This window comes from Octopus bimaculoides, chromosome 11, assembly GCF_046866305.1.
Source record: "Octopus bimaculoides isolate indiv1 chromosome 11, ASM4686630v1, whole genome shotgun sequence".
NCBI lineage: Eukaryota > Metazoa > Mollusca > Cephalopoda > Octopoda > Octopodidae > Octopus > Octopus bimaculoides.
The window spans coordinates 382,318-404,537 of record NC_142938.1 but is presented as its reverse complement, the minus strand read 5'-3'; the positions used below and the strand labels follow the sequence as shown (position 1 = coordinate 404,537).

At 36.6% G+C, this 22,220-nt stretch overlaps 1 protein-coding gene across 17 annotated transcripts in view; it reads left to right on the top strand.

The window, feature by feature from the left end:
• Positions 1-22,220, top strand: part of LOC106874508 (lipoxygenase homology domain-containing protein 1) — a 173,475-nt gene that overhangs the window by 101,974 nt on the left and 49,281 nt on the right. For 8 of the 17 annotated variants that reach the window (XM_089359177.1, XM_089359182.1, XM_089359173.1 and 5 more), the window contains exons 2-3: positions 4,665-4,792; positions 21,746-22,140. In XM_089359177.1, coding sequence (XP_089215303.1) covers positions 22,056-22,140 — 85 coding nt within the window. In that variant the 5' untranslated portion in view covers positions 4,665-4,792; positions 21,746-22,055. Of the gene's footprint in view, positions 1-4,664; positions 4,793-21,478; positions 21,657-21,745; positions 22,141-22,220 lie in introns of those variants that run through there. The other 9 variants (XM_089359183.1, XM_089359181.1, XM_089359176.1 and 6 more) reach the window with 4 other exon arrangements.

Here is a 22,220-nt window from a genome sequence, read left to right as displayed (position 1 = left end):
TAAGATTTAAGAGTGCAAGATTCTACCACAAGTCTGTTGGCACATGTTACCAGTAGAAAAAGGAAGCAGAAAGGTGTGGGCGGAGATTGGGAATTTTAGTAGATGAATATGGTGCCATATTTTTGGAAGTTTTTCTGGGTTTCATTATCTAGCAGTTTTCTCACTATCTTCACTATGTTCTCATTTCTAATGTGTGCATATGTCGGTGATTCTTAGTCGGTTCCTGCAAATCTTATGCTTTCCCCTTCCTCACTAAACCACACTTAGCAATGAAATTAGCTGGTGGGGGCCACATTCATTAGCTGGTGGGAGGCAAGGTCCACATTCATTTCATGTCAAAGAAATCAGAATTAGAAACAAAAATCTGAAAATATCTTTGTGTGTGTGTGTGTTTCTATGTCAAGTTTGAGTGAAACAATTTTTACATTAAACTGAAGGATTACTCAATACTTTTTGTAGAGTATAAATTTATTATTCTTTAACAAGAATAGTACTGACAGTGACTCTGAAGTTCAGCACAGCCTTCATCAGGTGAAGGCTAGGGTTAGGCCAAAACTTTGTAGTCATTGTCAATACTATTCTTGTAGAAGAATAATGTGTGTGTATCATCCATCATCATCATCTAACATCCGTTTTCCATGCTGACATGGGTTGGACGGTTTGACATGAAGCTGGCCAGCAGGGATCTGTCCAGGCTCACGCACATACTGGAGCTCATCAGGCTTATTATTTGGATTTCTCCAACTGAAAACACTTTAGAATTGTTTATTTAGTATTTTACATATCATTTGGGGGGTGGGGGTCTGTAGTTAACGGGCTATTGTCTTTGAACAGTGTCCCTATCCTGTAATGCATCAAGACAGATTCTTTTGTAAATTTGAACAAGTTCTTCGGTTTTATCTGGCATTTCCAATTGCACTGGTTTCCTTGTCCTTCCTTTCCATGGAGTTGTCTGAGCTTGTTTTCTATATCTAAAACTCCCGGCTGTCATTAAGCTGATTTGAGTGATTTGAAATCATTATTCTTCGTCTCATAAGGGACCCCCCTGAATCAAGGAAAGGTGTTTTGACCCTTCTCCCTGGATCAAATTTAATGCAGATGGCTTGAATTACGAACATTAATTCTTTAAGTTTCATACCATTGTCTTGCATAGAGAGACTTCTTTGGGGGCAATTTTGTTTCAGAAACTTTCCTTGAACTGATTTGCAAAGGGCTCGTTACTTCCTGTATGCTGTATATTTTTGATCTGCTTCAGTTGGTTCTACTTGATTATATTCTGAGAGAATCATTGGTGTTACTTCCACTTCATGGATGAGTTTCATGTTATCAATGAAGAGGTCTGAGATGTTGCTCTTGGTCAGGTGCCATATTTACAGATTCTGCGAGTGTCAACTTAATGACACCAAATAGATATTGTATGTGATTTTGTTCATGTCATAGCATTTCTGAGATTATGTTTCCTACGGACTTTCAGATGTTGAAGTCAAAGTCCCAACAAAAGTACATTGTGCTGACCTAGTTTTGTTAGCAGTACTGTTTGTATCCTAAGGCTTTCCTTAAATTCACCATCGTGTTTGAGGCATCAGGTGGATGTAGTTATAGAAATGCATACAAACACACACACACACACACACACACACACACACACACACACACACACACACACACGTGCGTGTGTTTTCCTATAAATATGTATTTACATAACATTTTTTAATATATTTTTCATATATTAGTGTAAAGTGAGATGGGATGTATGTATATACATTTATATACCTCACATCTCACTTTTATAAATCCACAGCTGAATGTAACTCAATATTTTAAGTTGAATAAATGCATATGTATGTGTGTATTTGTATGTATGTGCATGTACATTGGCACATTTTCACATGTATACATATATGAGTATATTTAACTATCTACCTATTTATCTGTCATACACGCACACACGTGTGTGTGTGTGTGCGCGTGTATTTGTGCATCTGTGTGTGCACGTATGTGTGTGTGTGTGTGTGGTTGTGCATGTATGTGTAGTAATGTAAGTATGTGTGTGTATATTTTATTTACATTTTTTTCTTTTTATCAAACTGCTTAACAATACTTCATTCCCACACGATACATTATGGCATTCTAATAGTTTCCTCTCTCTGCTACTATGACTAATGCACTTTCTTGGAAATTTGATGTTTTCTCTGCTAAGACAAGTTTCAACTTGTGAGACTCCAAAAACTTCCTTAAAATCTCTTAATGTTGCTATTTGATATTTATATTTCCTGATAATAGTAATTAGTGTTTATCCTGTAATACTCTTCAGTTTCCACACCTGATAAATTCTTCAATTCATATCAAAAACATACATTTTGTTGTTGTTATTATCTTCACTATTACTTATTTCTTAAGGTAAGAAGGGACAAGCCATTGGCTGTTGTGCATTAATACAGAAGTAATTCTCAATCAAATATGTTAAACCCCAACTTGAGCAGCTGCAAGTTGTTCTCGGAAGGAAATATATATAAACTAGAACACAGTGTATTTTCAAAACTCGTAACCCTCAAATACCCCTGGTACAGAGAAATATTTGGTAAAAATCAGTTCATCAAGGCTAACAGATCAAAACTTTAAAGTCACTGTCACCCTTCTTCTTGGGAAAGTATAATAAATATGTTCTCTACCAGAAAGTATTGAGTAATTCTTCAGTTTAATGTGAAATTGTTTTTATTAACTCAACTTTAAAAAAACAAACATTAATATATCTGTGTGTGTGCGTGTGTGTGTGTGCGCATGTGCATGTATGTGTGTATGCACATGATATGAAGATGAGTGGACAACATATATTGGTCCCTAGTTTTATACAAATCTATACCCCTTGCCTCTTACCGTTAACTGACATTTTGGGGGATGGAGCCAGTTGATTGCATCAACCTCAGTACACAACTGGTACTTATTTTATCAACCCTGAAAGGATGAAAATAAGAATACCACAACAAACCACAGGACCTACCCAAGGCACACACAGGTGGGCTTAGTAATGCAGTGAAAGCACATGATAAAAATAAGACTACTAAATAATAATAATAATGATAATAATAATAATAATAATAATAATAATAAAAGGTTTTCTTACTGTTTATTTATTTAAAACAAAATTTATTTTGAATGCTTTTCATTTGTTCACCTCAAGGGTACCACATGAAAAACATTACAAAACTGTCAAGAAAAACTAACTTGTCAATACACATTTTTAGCTTTCACTTTTGTGTCTTTATAAGTTTTAAAATTTATCTAAAGATCAAATCAATAACCTGTTGAAATTTTCACTTTTTATAGGGTGGGAGTGAGAAGAAAAAAAAGATCACCTCATTTTCTTGTGTTTTAATTATTTCCGTTCTACTAAAGCACTTCCTTCAACATACAGGAACTCAGGTCTTTTTGGTGTTCTTCAAACATTGAGTAAACACTTATCAAATACTTGATCTCTGCTGTTCTAATGTGTACTGACTAATTTCCCCCGTAGTTAATGGAGAAAGTAGTTTTCTTTTAACTGCTTCTGTTTCACCTCTTTATAAATGTTGTTACGAGTGACCAAGGATATGACGAAGATTGTTTTCTAGTTTCACACTCAACAACAAAACCAACAACAAACTATTATCGTTAAATATTTTACAGATGGAACTAATGTGAAAATAATATTTCATCTTGACTATTTGATATTTTCTTGGAAATTTTAGAAAGGAAAAGTTATTTGCCCTGAGAATATACATTTTTCAGTCATGGAGGTCACTTTAGGATGCAATTGTGACCAGCATCCAACTGTATCATCATCAGCAGCAGCAGCAAACTAGTAATTGCAGCTAAATCTTTTCCACACTCTAAATCTTATAAAAGTAAGAACACATTGAATAATGTAGTCCTAGATACACTGTGTCTGAATAAAAGAGAGATCAAATCTGTAATATTTTCAACCCTAGGCCTGATGTATCAGATGTGAGCTGGGTTCAAACCTAGCTGTGTGGTTTCGATCTTAATACTAGGTTTAGCCTGATTGTAAGCTCTGCCCTTCCAGCCATTAGCATTTGAGGACCTGAAGAAGCTTGTAAGCTCTGCCCTTCCTCTTCTAATTAAGCTAATGAAGTACAATGTAATAATAATAATAAAAAAAAAAGCAATAATCTCATGTCATTAGATCCTGTTGTTTCAACTGTACAATACTGTGCACTGGTGGAGGTGTAGTATATGACTAACCCTTTGGAACCTCATCAGCATCATCAGCATCATCATCATTTAACGTCCGCTTTCCATGCTAGCATGGGTTGGACGATTTGACTGGGGACTGGTGAACCAGATGGCTACACCGGGCTCCAATCTGATTTGGCAGTTTCTACAGCTGGATGCTCTTCCTAACGCCAACCACTCTGAGAGTGTAGTGGGTGCTTTTACGTGCCACCGGCACGAAGGCCAGTCAAGAGGTTGTTGTACCTATACAGTAGTGTACACCATTAGGGGTAGAGTATGTGGTTGAATACTGTAATCTTACCATTATTAGTTAGTGCTGTTATAACAGTGTAGTACGGTATCCTAATAGAGACACAGCCAATACTGGCCAATACTGTCAGGGCTCGGTGCAGAGTTTTTCAATTAAAGAAACCCTATTCTTTGTATTGCAGGTTATTAGTGAGGATCTTAAGAATTTATGTATGAATTTCCTTGTATCCACTGGTTCTCTAAAACAAAAATGATGGCCTTATATCCAGAGATCTGTTCCTTATTTCTGGTCCAAAGAAACCAAACACTGGTGAGTTTTTATACTTAAATAACTTCTTACTTCTCTCTCAAACAGCTCAAGTAAACGGAATTATCATATTCTAAGTCTGACCAAATTTGGGTGGACAATGTCCATCCCAGAATTTTGAGACTGATGGCATTCATGCTCATGAGATCAAAGAATACAGACATGACATTGGTGACTGGAATTCTTGATAGTAATTCTTGTGTGTAAGCCTGTCAGAGAGAACCACCCTGCTAATCAGTGCCAGACTTAATTTCTCATTAATACATTGCCCCATTACTACTTTTAATGGAATCTATTCTGTTGCAAGCATTTGTGTAATGGTTATGCAAAATGGGATTTCACAAAATTGTTTATAAGTTCTGTTCCTGCTGTGTAGGAAAAAATATGTCAAATTCTGTCTCTCCCCTCCCCTTCTACCCAAAATATTTCTGTCATTTCTCAAATCATCCAAACAACACAGTGTTTGGGGAAACAGTATTTGTTAATTCTTCCTATCAACAAAGTCCATTCTCTAGCTTTGCACTTTTGAGGACAAATGGAATAAAATGACCCCTTATTGAAAAACAGGGTTAGTGATAGAAATGGTACCTAGCTGCAAAAACAACACCTCATTAATAAGTCCAGCCCTTGTGAGCATGGCATAGCAAATATAAAAGGATCAAGCTGTGTGTGTGTGTGTGTGTGTGTGTGTGTGTGTGTGTGTGTGTGTGCCCTGGGTAGAGGGATCCTGGTATGAGAGCTCCATGGTTTTGAAGCATGTGGAGCCATCTCTGAGTCAGTATTCCTCTCAGGTCTACTCTGACACTGTGTGGAAGTATATGTTTGGGTCCCAGTTAGGGGTTCTAATTAGCATGGGAACCAATAGGAGTGAGGACTGCAAGTTCTCTTTCTTCTAGGAAAAGGCAAACTCATCTGAAGACAGACTTCTTAAGTGCAGTTGGTTTCTGGCCATCCTGGTCCCTGCAGTGCCACTGGTTTTTTAAAGTTGATTGCACTGAAAACTGGTTTCTGTGCCGTGCAACACTTTATCCACTTGAAACAAATTCACACACAGGAACTTCTTGGCCTCTCAGAACATTTGCACGAACTTACCGAGTGCAAGAAGTGGTCTTACTGAGTCACAAGTTCACTTCCACTATGTGTGTTATGTACGTGCATGCATATAATGTATATGTGTATGTATATATGTGTGTGTGTATGCACACATACATGTGTGTATGCACACGTATACACACATACACTAGAGTGTCTCCAAAAGATGTGTATTCAGATATTGAATGATTATAAAATCAGTGTTTATTAAAATAGATTTCATTTTCAAAATTCAATAGAATCTACTGATAGAACTTAATTATTCTTATGATGCTGACATGGAAAACAGACATTAAATTGTTATTATTATTATTATTGTTGTTGTTGTTGTTGTTGTTATGGTTGTTGTTGTTATTTTCAAGTTGATGATCATTCTGGTCCAAGTTTTGCTAATAACACCAAACAATAGAATTGCAAACATCAAGAAACATTTTGTTTGGTTTTTGTGTGCAGCCATATTTGACAGTTTCCCTTAATCCATAAACTGCTGCTGGTTTTCTACCATTAATTCTATCTTTTCTCGCTTCAAACTTATCTCTAATTTGAGTGAGAGTGAGCCAGTAAGGCGATGCTGGAAATGATTGCGCTCAAATGGTGCTTTTTACATGCCACTGGCACGGAAGCGAGACCGCTGCTCTAGTGGTGATCCCACTCAGATGGTGCTGTTAGCGCTCCACTGGCACAGGTGCCAATCATCGAATTTGGTTCAATTTCGATTTTGATTTCAGTTGCCTCAACAGGTCTTCGCAAGCAGGGTTTTGTGTCCAAAGAAGGGAAGGTATGTATAAGTAGGTTGGCTACACCCCTAGTAAAGGCCACGGGTTATGGTCTCACTTGGCTTGCTGGGTCTTCCCATGCACAGCATATTTCCAAAGGTCTCGGTCACCAGTCATTGCCTTGGTGAGGCCCAATGTTCGAAGGTTGTGCTTCACCACCTCATCCCAGGTCTTCCTGGGTCTACCTCTTCCATAGGTGCCCTCAACTGCTAGGCTGTGGCACTCTTTCACATAGCTATCCTCATCCATTCTCACCAAATGACCATACCAATGCAATTGTCTCTCTTGCACACCACAACTGATGCTTATATATATATATATATATATATATATATATATATATATATATATATATACAGCTTTTCTTTTAGATATGTCATTAAAAATACAACTATGTTCTAATTTAATCTTTTTTTATTTATTTCTTTTTGTATCTATTGTAGTTCATTAGGAACAACAATATTCCCAAATTGATCTTTTACAATGTTTCCAGGCTATTATCTCTGCCACATCTTCAGGCTATTGTGTGTGTTCGCTTCTCTACTGTTCCTTTTACAGTTGATAACTTATGCTTACACAGACTTTCCTACAAGTAATTCATTTCTGTGGGGAAGTCTATAGAGTGTTGATGTATTTTCTTGATAGTTTCCAATCTAGCTTCTTTCTTTTATGGTATGTGATGTAGTGTGTTGCAATTGCTCCTGATTTTAAATACAATGTGAGCCTATACAAAAGAAGGATTTCAAGAACCAATGCAACACAATCCTGAACTTTTACAATCAAATCTGTAAATTATATTGGTCATTCTAAGTTTGTTCTCAGATTTAAAAGTTTGTCAGGTGTTTTTAATAAGGAGGTTTTTGATCTTTATTTATTGCTAGTGTTTGCTTGTGGTGTGATAGTCATGTGTTTTGTTTTATGTAATTTTTGATTAGGAGTTTATCTCTTCTATACCTGGCATACATTTGATTCATAAAGTACACTTCTGTATGTAATTTGTGTGCAATAGAACAACTCATTACTAAAATGTAACTTCTAAAACAATGTTAATACAGCTTCATTTTTAAACATAGATATTCTGATAAAATAAACAATAGATACCATTATGTCAGTTTGCACAAAAGATACAAACAAATGCATATAACAACACAGAGATAGTGAATGGCCACATAGCTGCAAAGTGTCTGGGGTAAAATCTCTATGGAGGAGGGCATTTAGATTCTCTTTCATAAATGAAACACTAGACGAAGAACTATAAAGGTCTGAAATGCAGATAAGAAAACACCCAAATAAGAAGATTAAATTAGAACTTGGTTGTGTTTTCATTATAATACACACACATACACACACACACACACACACACACACACACACACACACACACACACATACATATATAGGGTTGGAAGGCAGATGTGTATATGTTTGTATTAACATATTTATTTGTCAAAATGACTAAAACATAAATTGCCAAACATCTAGATTTGGTATCTCTGACATATGTTGTCATCTATCACAAAATGTAGGTAGCCATGAATTCATGTCTATTTGCATATGCACAAATGTATGAGTGTTTGTGGATGGATATACACCTATCTTAGTATTGCCTATATATATGTGTGTGTGTGTGTGTGTGTGTGCTATTTTCCTTCCTCCTCACCCCAGCCATTCTCTATCAACATTCTAACAAAGTGTAGCAGGTGTTGTACAGAGTTTGGTAATGCATCCTGACTGTAAGTCTCAGAGATTTTCCTATTGTTCTTTTGACAGTATTTAATGCCAAACTTTGCCAAACCATTGCTAATGAATTCTGGCTGTGACAGTTCCAAACAACTCCAATAACAGAAAGTCTTTTACCAATTAAATGTGGTTTCTGACATTGAAGGAACATTACAACAGCACAACTTCTGTTGCTGTCTTGGATGGTGGTGGGTCACAGATGTAATGCTGTCTGGTGCAGCTGTAGTGTAGTTGTTGTGCTACGGGATGTGGGGAGGGTGTTTGCTTTAAATTTCCTTTGGAGATGTTTATTCTTGAAGTGAACATAAATGTTAATATTTAAATTCTAGAAGGACAGTGAGGGAGATACACAGTGGTGGGGAAGGGGACTTTATTTTTAAAGAATGCAGGTGCTTCTTATTGCTAATTTTATTCAAATCCCACCATATTTCTGGGTCTGTCTCCTAATATAAAGTCTCTTTTTTTATTTATAAATATCTTTCAATAAATACCAACTAAATTTTATCACAGGAAGAATATAGTTTTGATCTTTGACTTGGGTATATGCACACAAGTATGCACACACACACACACACACACACACACACACACACACACACACACACACACACAGACAGTTCCACTCATAAAAGCCTTGCTTAATCCATTCATTCCTAATTCCACTCGGCCCATTTTGGAATGTATTATCTCATAATATATGTGTTTGCATCCATTTAAGTGCTTTACAATATAAAATATCCAGCGTGTTATCCATTGTCCTCAGCAAGACTTCTATGTTAACTCACTGACCAGCTTTGTGGCTTTTTTCACACAAGCCTCTTTTCTTGTCTCTAGTGTCCTTTTTTCTTGTAAAAAATCCCTGCATGTAGGACATTATCTCATTCGGTTATTCACTTGCTAACTGACAAGTATGAAATATTGAACTCTGATATCAGTTGTCACCAGTTTGTCCCTTCTCCTCAATATGGAATATTCACTTTTTAATGTATTTTCTCAGAGACTTAACTACTCCCATCCCTATTTTTGCTTGTCTCATCCCTTCTCTCAACTACTTCCATCCCTATTTTTGCTTGTCAATCTGTGTAAATGAGTTCAGAAAAAATTGGGTATTAAAAACATGGAGTGTAGCATGCAACAAAAAAGACTGTACCGTATGGTCATGTGAGGAGGTGACCTGTGGAAGACGAAGGATGAAATGATGAAAAACTATCTTCAAATGCTGAGCCTCACGTCAGAGATGATGGGTGATTTGCTGTGCTTGAGAAGATCCATCCACCTGACTTAAAATCAAGGCTATAAAAGCAAGTCATTTATATCTATGTACCCACCCCATCGCACAATCTGTCCCTGACAAACCTCTCCTCTCCAACTCAAACATCTACCCACTAGCCCCACCCTTTGTATCGATTAGGGTTTAATCTTTGCTAAAAGAAGACTGAGCATATCCACAAATGTCTCCTTTACTTGATAAAAAGATTAAAATAATATTCATCATTGAGCTCAAACTTTTTAGCAGTATTTCGTTCTGAGTTCAAATCCCACCAAGGTCAATTTTACCTTTTATGTCTTTGGGATCAATAACATAAGCACTGGGGTCAATGTAATCAACTTACCCCCCATCCCACTCTGCCTAAATTGCTGGCTTTGTGCCAAAATTAGAAACCATTATTAATCATTGAGCTAATGTTGTCTTTTCCTCACTGCATAATTATTTTTACGTAGATTTATGAGTTAAAACATTAAAAACCCTAACCTCACAAAATATTACTTCACTTTTACTGAAACAAAAACAAACAGACCAGTGTTACTCTGAACAAATGCTTCTTTCATACTTAAAATTATCTCTGCAATAGTGAAGTTATTATATAATACAGCTAGAACAAACCTCTTAATTTAGTAAAAAAAGATCATAAATTTATCTGACTTTCATTCAAACATGTTGGAAATAATACAAACCATGCTGAAATGAATTAAATAAATTGAGAATAAAAATAAAACCCAAAGAATAATAGTTATTGTGATTCTTGTATCGACCGACTAAAATATTGCAGTTGTCACCTGACTGAATTTATTATTTTTTTATCTCTTCTCTGGCCTTGACATAAGTGTGGTATAAATTGTTGCTTCTTTCAATCAACATTCCTCTATCTCTCTCTCTTTCTCTCTCTCTCTCTCCCTCCCTCACACACACACACACACACATTGGGTCATCCCATAAATAATGCAGTTTTTTTATACTTCTTTTATTTTTCAAAAAAAGATAAGCAAAATTCTTTTTTTAATCTAAAATATACCCACCTTCGTTTTCTACAATGTTCTTCCATCCGTTTGGTAGACTTGCAAGGCCCCTCTTCCAAAATTCATGACGAAAAATACTCCTCCACTACTGTTCTGACCTCGTCTACAGAATTCATATTTTTTCCGTCCAAATGATTTTGAAGACTGCGGAATAAATGGTAATCAGATGGGGTAATGTCTGGCGAATATGATGGGTGGGGCATCGTTTCCCATTCAAACTGCTCCAGCCTTGGAAGTGTCATCCTCACTGTATGTGGCTGAGCATTATCCTGATGGAAGAACACCTTTCATCTTGAAACCAAAGATGGTCGTTTTTCTCCTAGCACTGATTTAAGCCACTCAAGCTGCTCGCAGTATCTTTTCCTTTTGTTATTGTTTGATTTGGCTTTAAAAGTTGAAAGTAGACTAAACCTTTCGTATCCCACCAAACAGATAACAACCCCTTACATGGGTGAAGACCTTCTTTAGCCTGGGGTGCCAGTGTTTCTCTTTTCCCTACCCACTGACTTCAGCACTTGACATTTTTAGAGAGAACCCATTTCTCATTACCAGTCACTATTTGGCACAAAAAAAAAGGTTCATTCATGAGATGTGACAGCAAAGAAGAGCACACATTCACTCTTTGCACATGATTAGACTCAGAAGGTTTGTGAGGAACCCATTGACCCAATTTGCTGACTTTTCCAATGGCATGCAGGTGTCGATGAATGGTTGAATGACCAAATCCAAGCTTCTTTGCTAATTCCTCAACAGTTACAATGAGATTTTGTTCCACCAGGGTTCGCAGGATGTCCTCATCGAGCTCTACAGATCTTCCTGAATGAGGGTCATCTTCTAAGCTGTAGTTTCTGGTGTGGATGAAATCTGACAGGTGTCCACCAGATTGCTAGATGGTGAGGTTTCTGAAAGTGTGTCTCACAAGTAATTAAGTCAGTTGCATCATGGGTGGAGCGTTCTACTTTGCTCATTTTTTGAACCATGAAGGCCATCATTGTGTTGGCAAACGTGTTCATCTGAGGTTGCCAACAACAATAATGAAGACACTGTCAATCATTGAGGAGGTAGTCTTTTAGAAGTGGTCCTTTCTCTTTTTCAGCCAATCCTCTCTGTGGATGCATGCAAAGATAAATGTTGTGCAGTTGTAACTAGTTGCATTGTAATTTTCCCATCAGACACTGATTATTTCAGTTTCTTTATCCATTTCTCAGCTAACAGTGTGTCTACCTCACCCACTCTCACTTGCCCAAAAGAACTTGTACCCATGTCCCATGTATGTGAGGAGTTGTGTGTGTGTGTGTGTGTGCACGTGCCTGCATGTGTAATTGTTATAAGTGATGGAAACAGTATTAGTTCAGAATAGCATTCTGTATACCTTACTTAATGTGGATGTACTGTAGAAAGTTACACTACTAAAGTATTTGTCTTGAGAAAACATCTTGTATAGACAGAGAGAAAGAAAGTGAGAGTTGCACCAGCAGTATTCGGTCAGTACTCATTCTCTCTCTCTTTTTCTCTCTCTCTCTCTCTCTCTCTCCCCCCTCTTTCTCTCTCTCTCTTTCTTCAGCAATTACATTTTGCATGTGTTGGTGGGTAAAAGATACTCAACCTACAAGATACAACAACCTAATCTCCCTCAAATCATTCCCTACTATTTAAAAAGAAAAGCACACCTTAGACAATGAAAAAAGGGCAGTGGTGGTCATGACAAGATTGTCTCAATGCAAAAGTTTGTTCAATGAGGGCTGACTTGGGGGTTGAATAACAATCATTGAGAATGTATTGTATGACACAGTTGTGTGTCTGTTAGTCATCATCTTGTTTAACAATGGAAGCTGATTCTGGAGCAATTGAAGTTGAGGAAATTAGTAATGACCTGACTTCAGGGCCATCACTTAACCAATTTCTTCTCTCGTCTCACTTCCGAGCAAATACACTTTCTTAAGCTCTTAGAATTTAAATTTTGTGCCAGAATATGAATGACACATTTTAACAGCTCCCTCTTAACACCTCTTTGCCACAAGACCCTACATTTAGAACATTAGGCAACAACACTGTGCATCACTGTGCATCTGATACCCTCTCTTTTAGACGGTTGCAGGAAATATCTGATTCTGTGACAATTCTTCTCTCTTCCTGTACCTCTCAATCAGTTCTTGGTGCCTTTAATAGAGGGATAGGTACATGAGGATAGTTCTTATTTTGCAATTTACTAAACCAACATTGCAATTAATTCCTATCTCACATTGGGTCTTTTCAAAGTCTGACTCATGTCAGCCATTTTGGTCTCAATGACTGTTGATTTCGAGTGGGCAACAGGTGTCACTGCTTATATCACAGGAAACCGTTTTACTCACTCTGCTAACAGTTCGCTAACAAAGGAAATGTTCTTCTTCTTCTTTTTTTTGTTTTCTTCAGTAGTTTCTCAGATAAAAGATGAAATGGCGTTTTTGAAAAATACATTCCATAATCTCAATAACTGGCTTTGGTTAATTCAGATGTTCTTTTACATTCACCATTGTCTAGGTGGTGGTGGTGGTGGTGGCATCCGTTGTGGTGGTGCTGCTGCTTCTACTACTACTACTACTCATGTATTTAATACTGAAAGTAATTTGTTCCTAGCACAGTGCTGTGGTCAGCCTGGCTGAGTCATACTAAGTCGGATGCACTAGATTCTTTCTTTACTAATCGGTGTAATTAGTGAAGTCACTGATAGATTTATTGTGGTCAGTCAAGTGGAAGGAGTCATTAAGAAGTTAATGGTTAAGATCACATGACAAAAGATTCTGTTTGAAGTGGCCAGAAAGTGATTCCTTCTCATCATTTGTGAAGTGTTGGGAACTCTTTAGTTGTTGTTGTTGTTTAACCCCAGATCAGCTCTAATGTGGTAGACCCATGATCAAAGATATTCCAGCTGTAACCATTTCATCTTTTATTGAAACTACATTATCCGATGTGTCTTCACTTTTAGATAACAGGATGGGATTAGAAGAATTAGCTGTAAGGGCTGGAGAACCCAAAATATGGCTCTACCATGACTCAATTTTGCTGAGGAGGGCAAATCTTTTTGAGAACCTCATATTACCAGGGATCCAGATCCTTTGTCATCTAATCCATCGGGCTCATCCCATGCCTTCCTGGCCTTCTTCTTCCAGCCACATTAAGTGAGTGGCACTTCTTTATACAGCTGTCCTCATTCATACGCATCAGATGGCCATCCTATTATTTCATTCTTTCTTTATCACAACATCTGACTTCTCTTACACCCAGTTTTTCAATCAGCACCTTTCTACAAACTCTTTCTCACACACACACACACACACACACACATTACACATCCAATGGGATATGTTCACTTCATTTCTATCTCAAGTCCTTTGAGTTCGAGGCCCATGTCTCACAACCATGCAGCATTACAGTTCTAACCCAAGCATCATACAATCTGCTCTTCATTTTTAGGGAAGGTCTTTGCTGTCTCAGCAGGGGTAGTAGGTCCCTGAACTCTTTCCAACCAGTTCTTACTCCAGCACCTATACTTTCAGAGCAGCCACCTCCCTAGGTAACAAAGGCAATCAACTACTTCTAAATATTTACATATTCACATATATTTAAATATGTTTATATGTTCATGTACATTTATATATATATATATTAGTTTTGCCTAACACCTTATTTAACTGAAGTGAAGTGAATAAGCCGTTGATTGAGACTGCGATGTCCCAGTCGACATGAGCTTTACAATAAATTCAATTCTGTTCTCAGTAATGAGTCAGCCCGTCAGTAAAGGTTGTTATTCTTAAATAGGCTTCAAGATAATAACCTCACTTTAACACACACACACACACACACACACACTAGCTGTTTACTTTATCATCTACTGCTGAGTGTAAGTTTGATGTTGTTTCAATCATAGTAACACGGAGAACTTCAGATGTAAAAATTGGCAAGTATGTGTGACTAGAGTTGAATGGAAATAAATCTGAAGCGATGTAAGTTTTTGTTCTGTTAGATGAAGCGGAAGCTAACATTCTGTCCTTGTCTGCAGTTGCTATCAATGTATTGTCTGAATATCTCTGTCCGATGCCGTTCTTTGGAGAAGCACAGAGATACATGATGATGTATTTGTTGGAATTAGGATTATCAACTGTAAACAAATGTTTAGTTCGGAAAAGCCAGACTCTGTGAGGAAGCTAGGCTTCTCCGTGTCCAGCATCACCACCACAGACCACCAAGAAATTCATTACAATTGTCCAAGTTTTTATAAGATGTTGGATAATAAATCTGAAATAGATGTTAAATTGAAGACAACTGAGAAGCTGTAATTATCAGAGTTAGAAGTGGTGAGGTGTGGGAATAGGAATTGATTGAAGACAAAAAAGGGATGTAAAATCAAAGTAGATGTTTCAGACATAACTATTCCATAGGAAGGAATATTTCATAAACACAACTTCTGAAACAGAAAGAAGTAGGAAATGATCAAAGATTAAGGTAATAATTAGAATAATAATTATTATTATTATTTCAAATTTTTGCCACAAGGGCAGCTTGTGGGAGGATGAGTCAATTACATCGATCCCAGCATGCAACTGGTACTTATTTTATTGACCCTGAAAGGATGAAAGGCAAAGTCAACCTCAGCGGTATTTGAATAATAATAATAATAATAATAATGAAATGAAACAGCAATAACAGTAATTAGTTAAATTACCCAGCGTATAATTCATAAAATAAGATAAATATTTCATGAAGAGAAAATGGTTTTCACTTCTTGTGGTATTTATCTTATTTTACTGAAACTCACCATTAAGTGCTTCCTTGGATTCTATCTGGCACCACACACACATACATACACACGCACGCACGCACGCACACACACACACACACACACACACACACACACATGCGTGCACTTTTCCTATAGAAAATGTAAGCCAGAGGTCTGGTGATATTTTTGACTGTCAGTCTTTGGAATAACAGGAATAGATAGTATGATAATGTTGTCCTCTTTAGATTGTTATCCTACCACAGGAGTCTGTCCTAATGTTGTGCAATGGTGGAGGTGTGGGAGTCCAACTCTCTTCAGGTTACTGAGAGAGTCTGCAACTTGTTTTGTTACTGTTATTGGTACCCAAAGTCAGTTCTGTCCCAGCAGATCGTCCTCTCTTCAAATATATCTAAGGACTATGTTATCTAACAGAAAGGGATGTTTTGTTGGTGATTATCTCCAGATCAGCCTTGATCCAGTCAACCTACAATATTATAGACATATAGCTGTGATTATTCCATCTTTTATTTAGGCACAATATATCTAGGATACCTTATCTAATGTGCCTTTAATACAGTAGCATGTGATTTGAGACAAATTTCCAGTAGGATCAGCATTTCCATACAGGCCTTCCCTCTTATGGTTTGAAGATTGATAAAACCGGTGAAGCAGTCTTTGTGTGGTCACTTTGCAGATAGAAACAGCAGTGAAATCTTCCTCAAGTAATATGTAATGTCTGAAGAAAAAAGGAGCATGCTATTTAATGTAGGCCTACTTACTCTACTCATTAAAACAGGATGGTCATAGGTGGAACATATCTGATCATAGGTCTGTTAAATCAGAGCTGATCTGCGGCTAGACAACCTCCCAGATACTAAGTTGGTTCCAACGTGAATTGATCCCAGTTTCCCCAATTTAGAACACTTTGTAAATTAACAGGGCAAGCTTGTTATAATTTCATTAGGCCCCATTTAATACTGACCTCCTGCTTGTCTTATGAAACAACTCTTAAGACAGAATGTGTTGACCATTGATTCCCTTATTACACTCCTCCTCCTCCTGCTCCTCCTCCCTCACTAATTCATTTAATCTGTTTCTCTGGCACAAGCTATATACTCAACATCATCATCACCACCATTATCATTATTGTCATAACCATCACCAACATCATTTTCACACCATCACTTCTTTAGCCATCATCACCATATCACCACTGCAGTAACCAGCAGCACTAGAAACACCACTGCATCCAAGACCATAATGATCAACATCATCAGCATCATCACTACTCTCACCACTGCCATCATCATCACCATCATCATCATCATTGTCATTATGGTTATCATTGTAAATTTTAAAGACTTCACTTAATTTATATAATTGCCCACTGTCGGCCGAAGCTGTTTATCAGAAGGAAATCCACTCCCAACCACGGAAATGATATTAAGTTTTAGTATTGTGAAATAGGAGAGTTGAGGGACTTAGACGGATAAATGATATCTTGAGTGAGGTACTTGCAGAGAAAAAAATCTACTTTGGACAAAAGGCACCAAAGTTTAACATTGACATGTGACTAGTTAAGTGATGGTGAGAAAGAGGTAGTGTCCTAGCACCACCATTCTTTGGTTGCTTGAGGGACTTGAGTTTGGAGATTGATCTGATGACCTCATTTATTCCCTAAAGAAACCTGAAAATATGCTTCTGTATAGAATTGTATACACACACACACACACACACGCACACACACAAAATAAAATAAAACGTGAGAAATTGTGTATAAGATATTTAGTTACACCATCCTATGTACGTTTTCGTAACAACACAAAAGGGAATACACATGAAGTTTTAAATATTGGTTATTTGTCATGCAATTTAAGTTTTAAATTGCACTATCATCATCATCATTTAATGGCTGGTTTTCCATGCTGGCATGAGTTGACAGGAGCAGGTAAGCCTCAAGACTGCACCCACACTGGTAACTTTGATGTGGTTAATGATTAGTTTGGCCATTTTTTTCACAAATGTAAGGAGGAAAACTATGGCCAAGGAATGAATTCCAGAGGTAAGTATTGTGGAGTGAAAGAATTGTCAGACATGTTCAGTGTTGTCTGAAAGACAAGACACACTAAGGAGCCAAAAAAAAAAAACAATTGAGTTTGGGAGACAGGACATTTAATGAATTAAATCAGAGCCGTAACCCTTTCTATAGACCCCTATGAGACTGAAGCCATCACTGATGCCCTACCAATCTAGTTGATTAGAGAAGTGTTTATATATTTTATGTCATACTTCCATGAGAAATACAAAACAAACATCGAATAAATGACTGTTATGATTTCATGTGTTGATAACAAGCTGTACATACTTCAAGGAGGAAATCTTTGCAGACTCAGCTCGGTCGTATTGTGTGCTTATTTGAGGCAGTGTTCTGTTTTGAATAGTAATTTTCATAGTAATAATAATAATAATAATAATAGTAATAATAACAACAGCAACTAGCTAGACACTGCTTGTAAATGTTGACTCAAGACTGGGGAAGAAAATAGAACCTTTACACGAATTGTTTTCCCTCCTCTTCTCAAGCCAGGTTTTTTTCTCTTTTTCAAAGTCATTAATTTAAGAAACTTCACTCACTTCCTATGCCAAGTTATTCTAGCCAGTAGACCACCTTCATGGGGAGTATTTTTAGACTAATAAAGATGGAAGCAATTTTCTTTCCATATGTTGATGTCTTTGTGTGTCAAGTTCGCATTGAACATGCCATCTCTATTCTTATAATCACTTAATTTTTAATTAATCTTTATTTAAGTATCTACCACTGATTGTTCAATCATTCTTTTGGCATAATAGGGGCCTGATTTTATATGTAGATGAGAAAGGAGAGACAGAGAGAGACAGATTGAGGAAGAGGGTGAGGAATGAGATATTAATATAGAAAGTGAATTTTTTTGTACAATCAATGACAAAACTGGAATTAGACACAACAGAATCTCATCTCACCAATAGTTTAGATGTGAAATTCTTACTGAGTTCTGAATATTCAATGTTCTAGTGAGTTGATAACGAAATCTCTGCAAGATGGTCATGGTTGGAATATCATAGTTCTGCTGAATGATGACTGATTGGAGGTAAATAACAATGAAATATATACCAGATATACTTTATACAGCTTGCTGGGAATAGCAGTCAAATTTCCATCAAATCACACCTTGTCATCTTACAAAACGAAGGACACATTAGATGATCTGGTTATAGATACATTGTATCTGAATAACAGATTGGATGGCCACAGTTGGAGCAACTTTGGTCATGGGCCTACTGGAATTGGACTGACTTGAGGTTAAACAACAGCAACGAAGCAAAGATAATGAGCTTCTAGATACACTGTGTGTCTGAGTAAAAGACATGAGGGTCATAGTTGGAGCATCTTTGATCAATGAATTCCTAATACATCAAACTACTGATTTCTGTCAAATAATTTAAAGTGTAAGTTAAGTCTTGTGAGCCTGAGTTTTTGTGAAATCCTCAATGTGGTCACACACTGGTCTCGCATTCTAAAAGTTTCAAATTTTGTTTAAAAAAAAAAAATTTTTAAACCCTAGTGCAGTATTTCAATTAATTTTTAAAGACATTTTGCAGGGCAACTTAGTTCTGTGTGAGTTTCTCTCAATTACAAATAATATTCATACTATGGGCAGAAAATAAGTTTACAATTTCTGATGAGGCTGTAATAAATACTGAAACTAGTTAAATTAATCTCTTTTTGTGGTCACAGATAGAAAACCCATGATTCCTTTCCACAACAAGGTTAAATAACCAATTTCCTAGGCAGGTTGCTTTCTTAGAGTTAGTAGGGAAGGTGCTTTATTGGCTATTTCCACCCATTTACTTATTTTTTCTAAAATTTTCGTTGCTTCTTGCAACCTCTTCAATAGTTGTTGACTCTATCCAGTACTGAAGCTGCATTCTTTTTGCTTGTTTGCTTGTGCACATGTGTGTGCATGTGTATACACATATATGCATGTGTTTGTGTGTGCATGTTTGATTGTCTCTATGTATATGGGTTTGTGTGTCTGTTATGTGTGGATGTGTGTTTTCATTTGTGTCCTTGTGTGTATGTGCATATATATGCATGCACATTATCAGGAGAATTAGACACTGGACATTGCTCTATGTCCACTTTTGTCCACTTTCTCAAAATAAATAATGGTCAGCTAATTCCATAAATGTAAACTTTCTCAGCTGAAAGGATTTTTCTATAACAAAAAACTGATTCTGGTTAAGATAGATCAAGTCTACCATTGGTCACATATGCTTAGGGTTTTATTTTGTCACAAAAGACGTACATGACACCATTTTAGCTGGATGTAATATAAGATTTAATTAAGTTGCTGTGTTTGCCATGGATAAAGGTCAATGGTGAAAGGGAATTGGTCAGCATTGAGTGGACAATACCTCTTATGCCGTTGAAAGGGGACAGAAAAGATGAACGTAATATGTGTGTGTTGTTGTTGTTGTTGTTGTGTGCATGTATGCACTGTGCATCACTGATAATGTATTTTACAGATTTTACTGTTTCTATTTTTTTCATCTATTAATCCAACGAAAAACATCCTAAATTGATAACAAATAGTCATTTACGGCGCCATCTGGTGTCTGTTTATAAACCTTGATGTCACCCCATCTCCTCTCCTCTTACACCACTCTTTCCCTCATACATTGTTCTGAAATTATATAAACACTCTCTACGTTCTGTGTGCAGTTTCTCTCTCTCTTCTCTCTACTTTATATAACTTGTGTGTCGTCAGTTTTGCTACATTAATACATTGGACCCTTTAAGTGTTGGTTCATGAAAAACATTGTACAAATGTTTTTGGTTTTTTGCATCTAATATTGGCTGTAGATATTCCCCATGGTTTTAAGTTTGATCTCATTGTGGTGTATTCTTCTAGCTATAAACTTGGCTTGACCAATTCTGCAGGAATTTCATCTTTGAATGTAATAACCCTTCAGTTGTGATAATTGTTGTCTTTGAGGGCAGCAAATTCTCTCAACAAAATTCCACCTCCTGTCATCAATAGGTTTAGTTAAGTCAGTGTGAAACTCTGGATAATTGCACATTTTATTCGTTATCTTTTTTGTCATCTTTTTTATTCATCATCTTTACTTCTAAACTGTAAATAAATAGGAACACAATCTTCATGGAAAATTTTGATAATTAATAATAATACTGCTTCTAATTTGATGTGTTTGAAATAAATACAGTTGCATACTCACATGTGTTTATTACATTATGCTGCAAGTAATTATAAAAACTAGAAGGTATAAAAAGAGTGCTCAATATGTATTGTAGAGTTTTATTCTATTCTAAAGTGAACAATTCCCTAACCCTTACTCCATGTCTTATGTTCTGGAAGATCAGAAAAGGGAAACTTATAAGGAATGATTTGAGAAATTTCCAGGTTACTGTAAATGTGTGTGTGTGTGTGTGTGTGTGTGTGTGTGTGTGTGTGTGAGAGAGAGAGAGAGAGAACGTGTATGGTTGTGCATGGCAGGGGGGTGCATACATATAGGTGTGTGTTCTTTCATTCAAAAGCTTTGTGCAGACTTGCTGGGGCATGTGTATTTATGTGTTTATACGAACACTAAGACAAAGCCATCCAAACTAATACTGTTACACACACACACACACATTTAATAGAGTCTATAGCATATTTGTGTTAGCCGGGTGTGCTTTGTTATGTAAACAATAAGATGGGTGGTGGAGAGCAAGCAGTGTTTGTCAAAAATAGCTGAAAATGAATGTAACAGACTAACTTCTTTTCATTTATTCATAGTGAGTAGGGCTGAGAAGGGTGAAATAGGGAAGGGAGGGAAGTGGGGCAACAAAGGGGACAAGATGAAACTATGTCAGCCTTTTTATATCTCGTCATAATAATGAATACTTATCTTTAGACTCTGTTCTTTTCACTGAGATGCATTTATTTCATTATCCTTCTTCCAAGTTATTCTTTCCTTCAGAACCATCACGAATCTCTTGCCTCCAGCCTTCCTACCAATGTGTTTCGACCAACCTTAGTTATTCAGACCTCAAAGGAATAGTTTTCGAACAATTAGCTTGTTATTCTTGTTGTTCTTTTATGAACTGGAATAGTTTTTCTAAGTCTTGTTTATTGAAAACAACAAAGCCAAGTTCCAGGTTTGTCAATCTCCTTTCTTCGCAACAAATGCTCTTTCATAAGCCAAACTATTGATTCCATTTCTCAGTAATGTCTTTTATTCTTCCAGATTGTCCACTCACCACCAGTTGTCACTACAAGACAAACAGAAGACATGTTGGCACTAGTTTCAATGTATTTCTGTTTATCTTTGACAATGACTAAAATACAAACAAGCAACAGCAAGATCTGGATCAAAAACAGTAACTTTAAACGAGATAAAAACAGACATTATTCAATATATCGCTTTTGAGGAAAGTGGCCCTTGTTGATAGAATTATAATTAGTCATGATAATTCCAGCTTATCTCTAGATTGACTTTGGACCAAGTGGTTATTCATTAGACTTTAACAAGTCTTGAGCAAGTTTCCCCATGCAACATGTGGTTAGCAGCTGATGAAAGAGATGGTTTGATCAAAGAGATTTTAGATGAAGGAAACACAGTGGAAAAAAAACTTGAAAACAGTAAGTTTTTCATCTAATTTATTTCATCTTTACAGTCTAATTAATTTCTTCAAAAATATAAAGGTCATTACATACACACA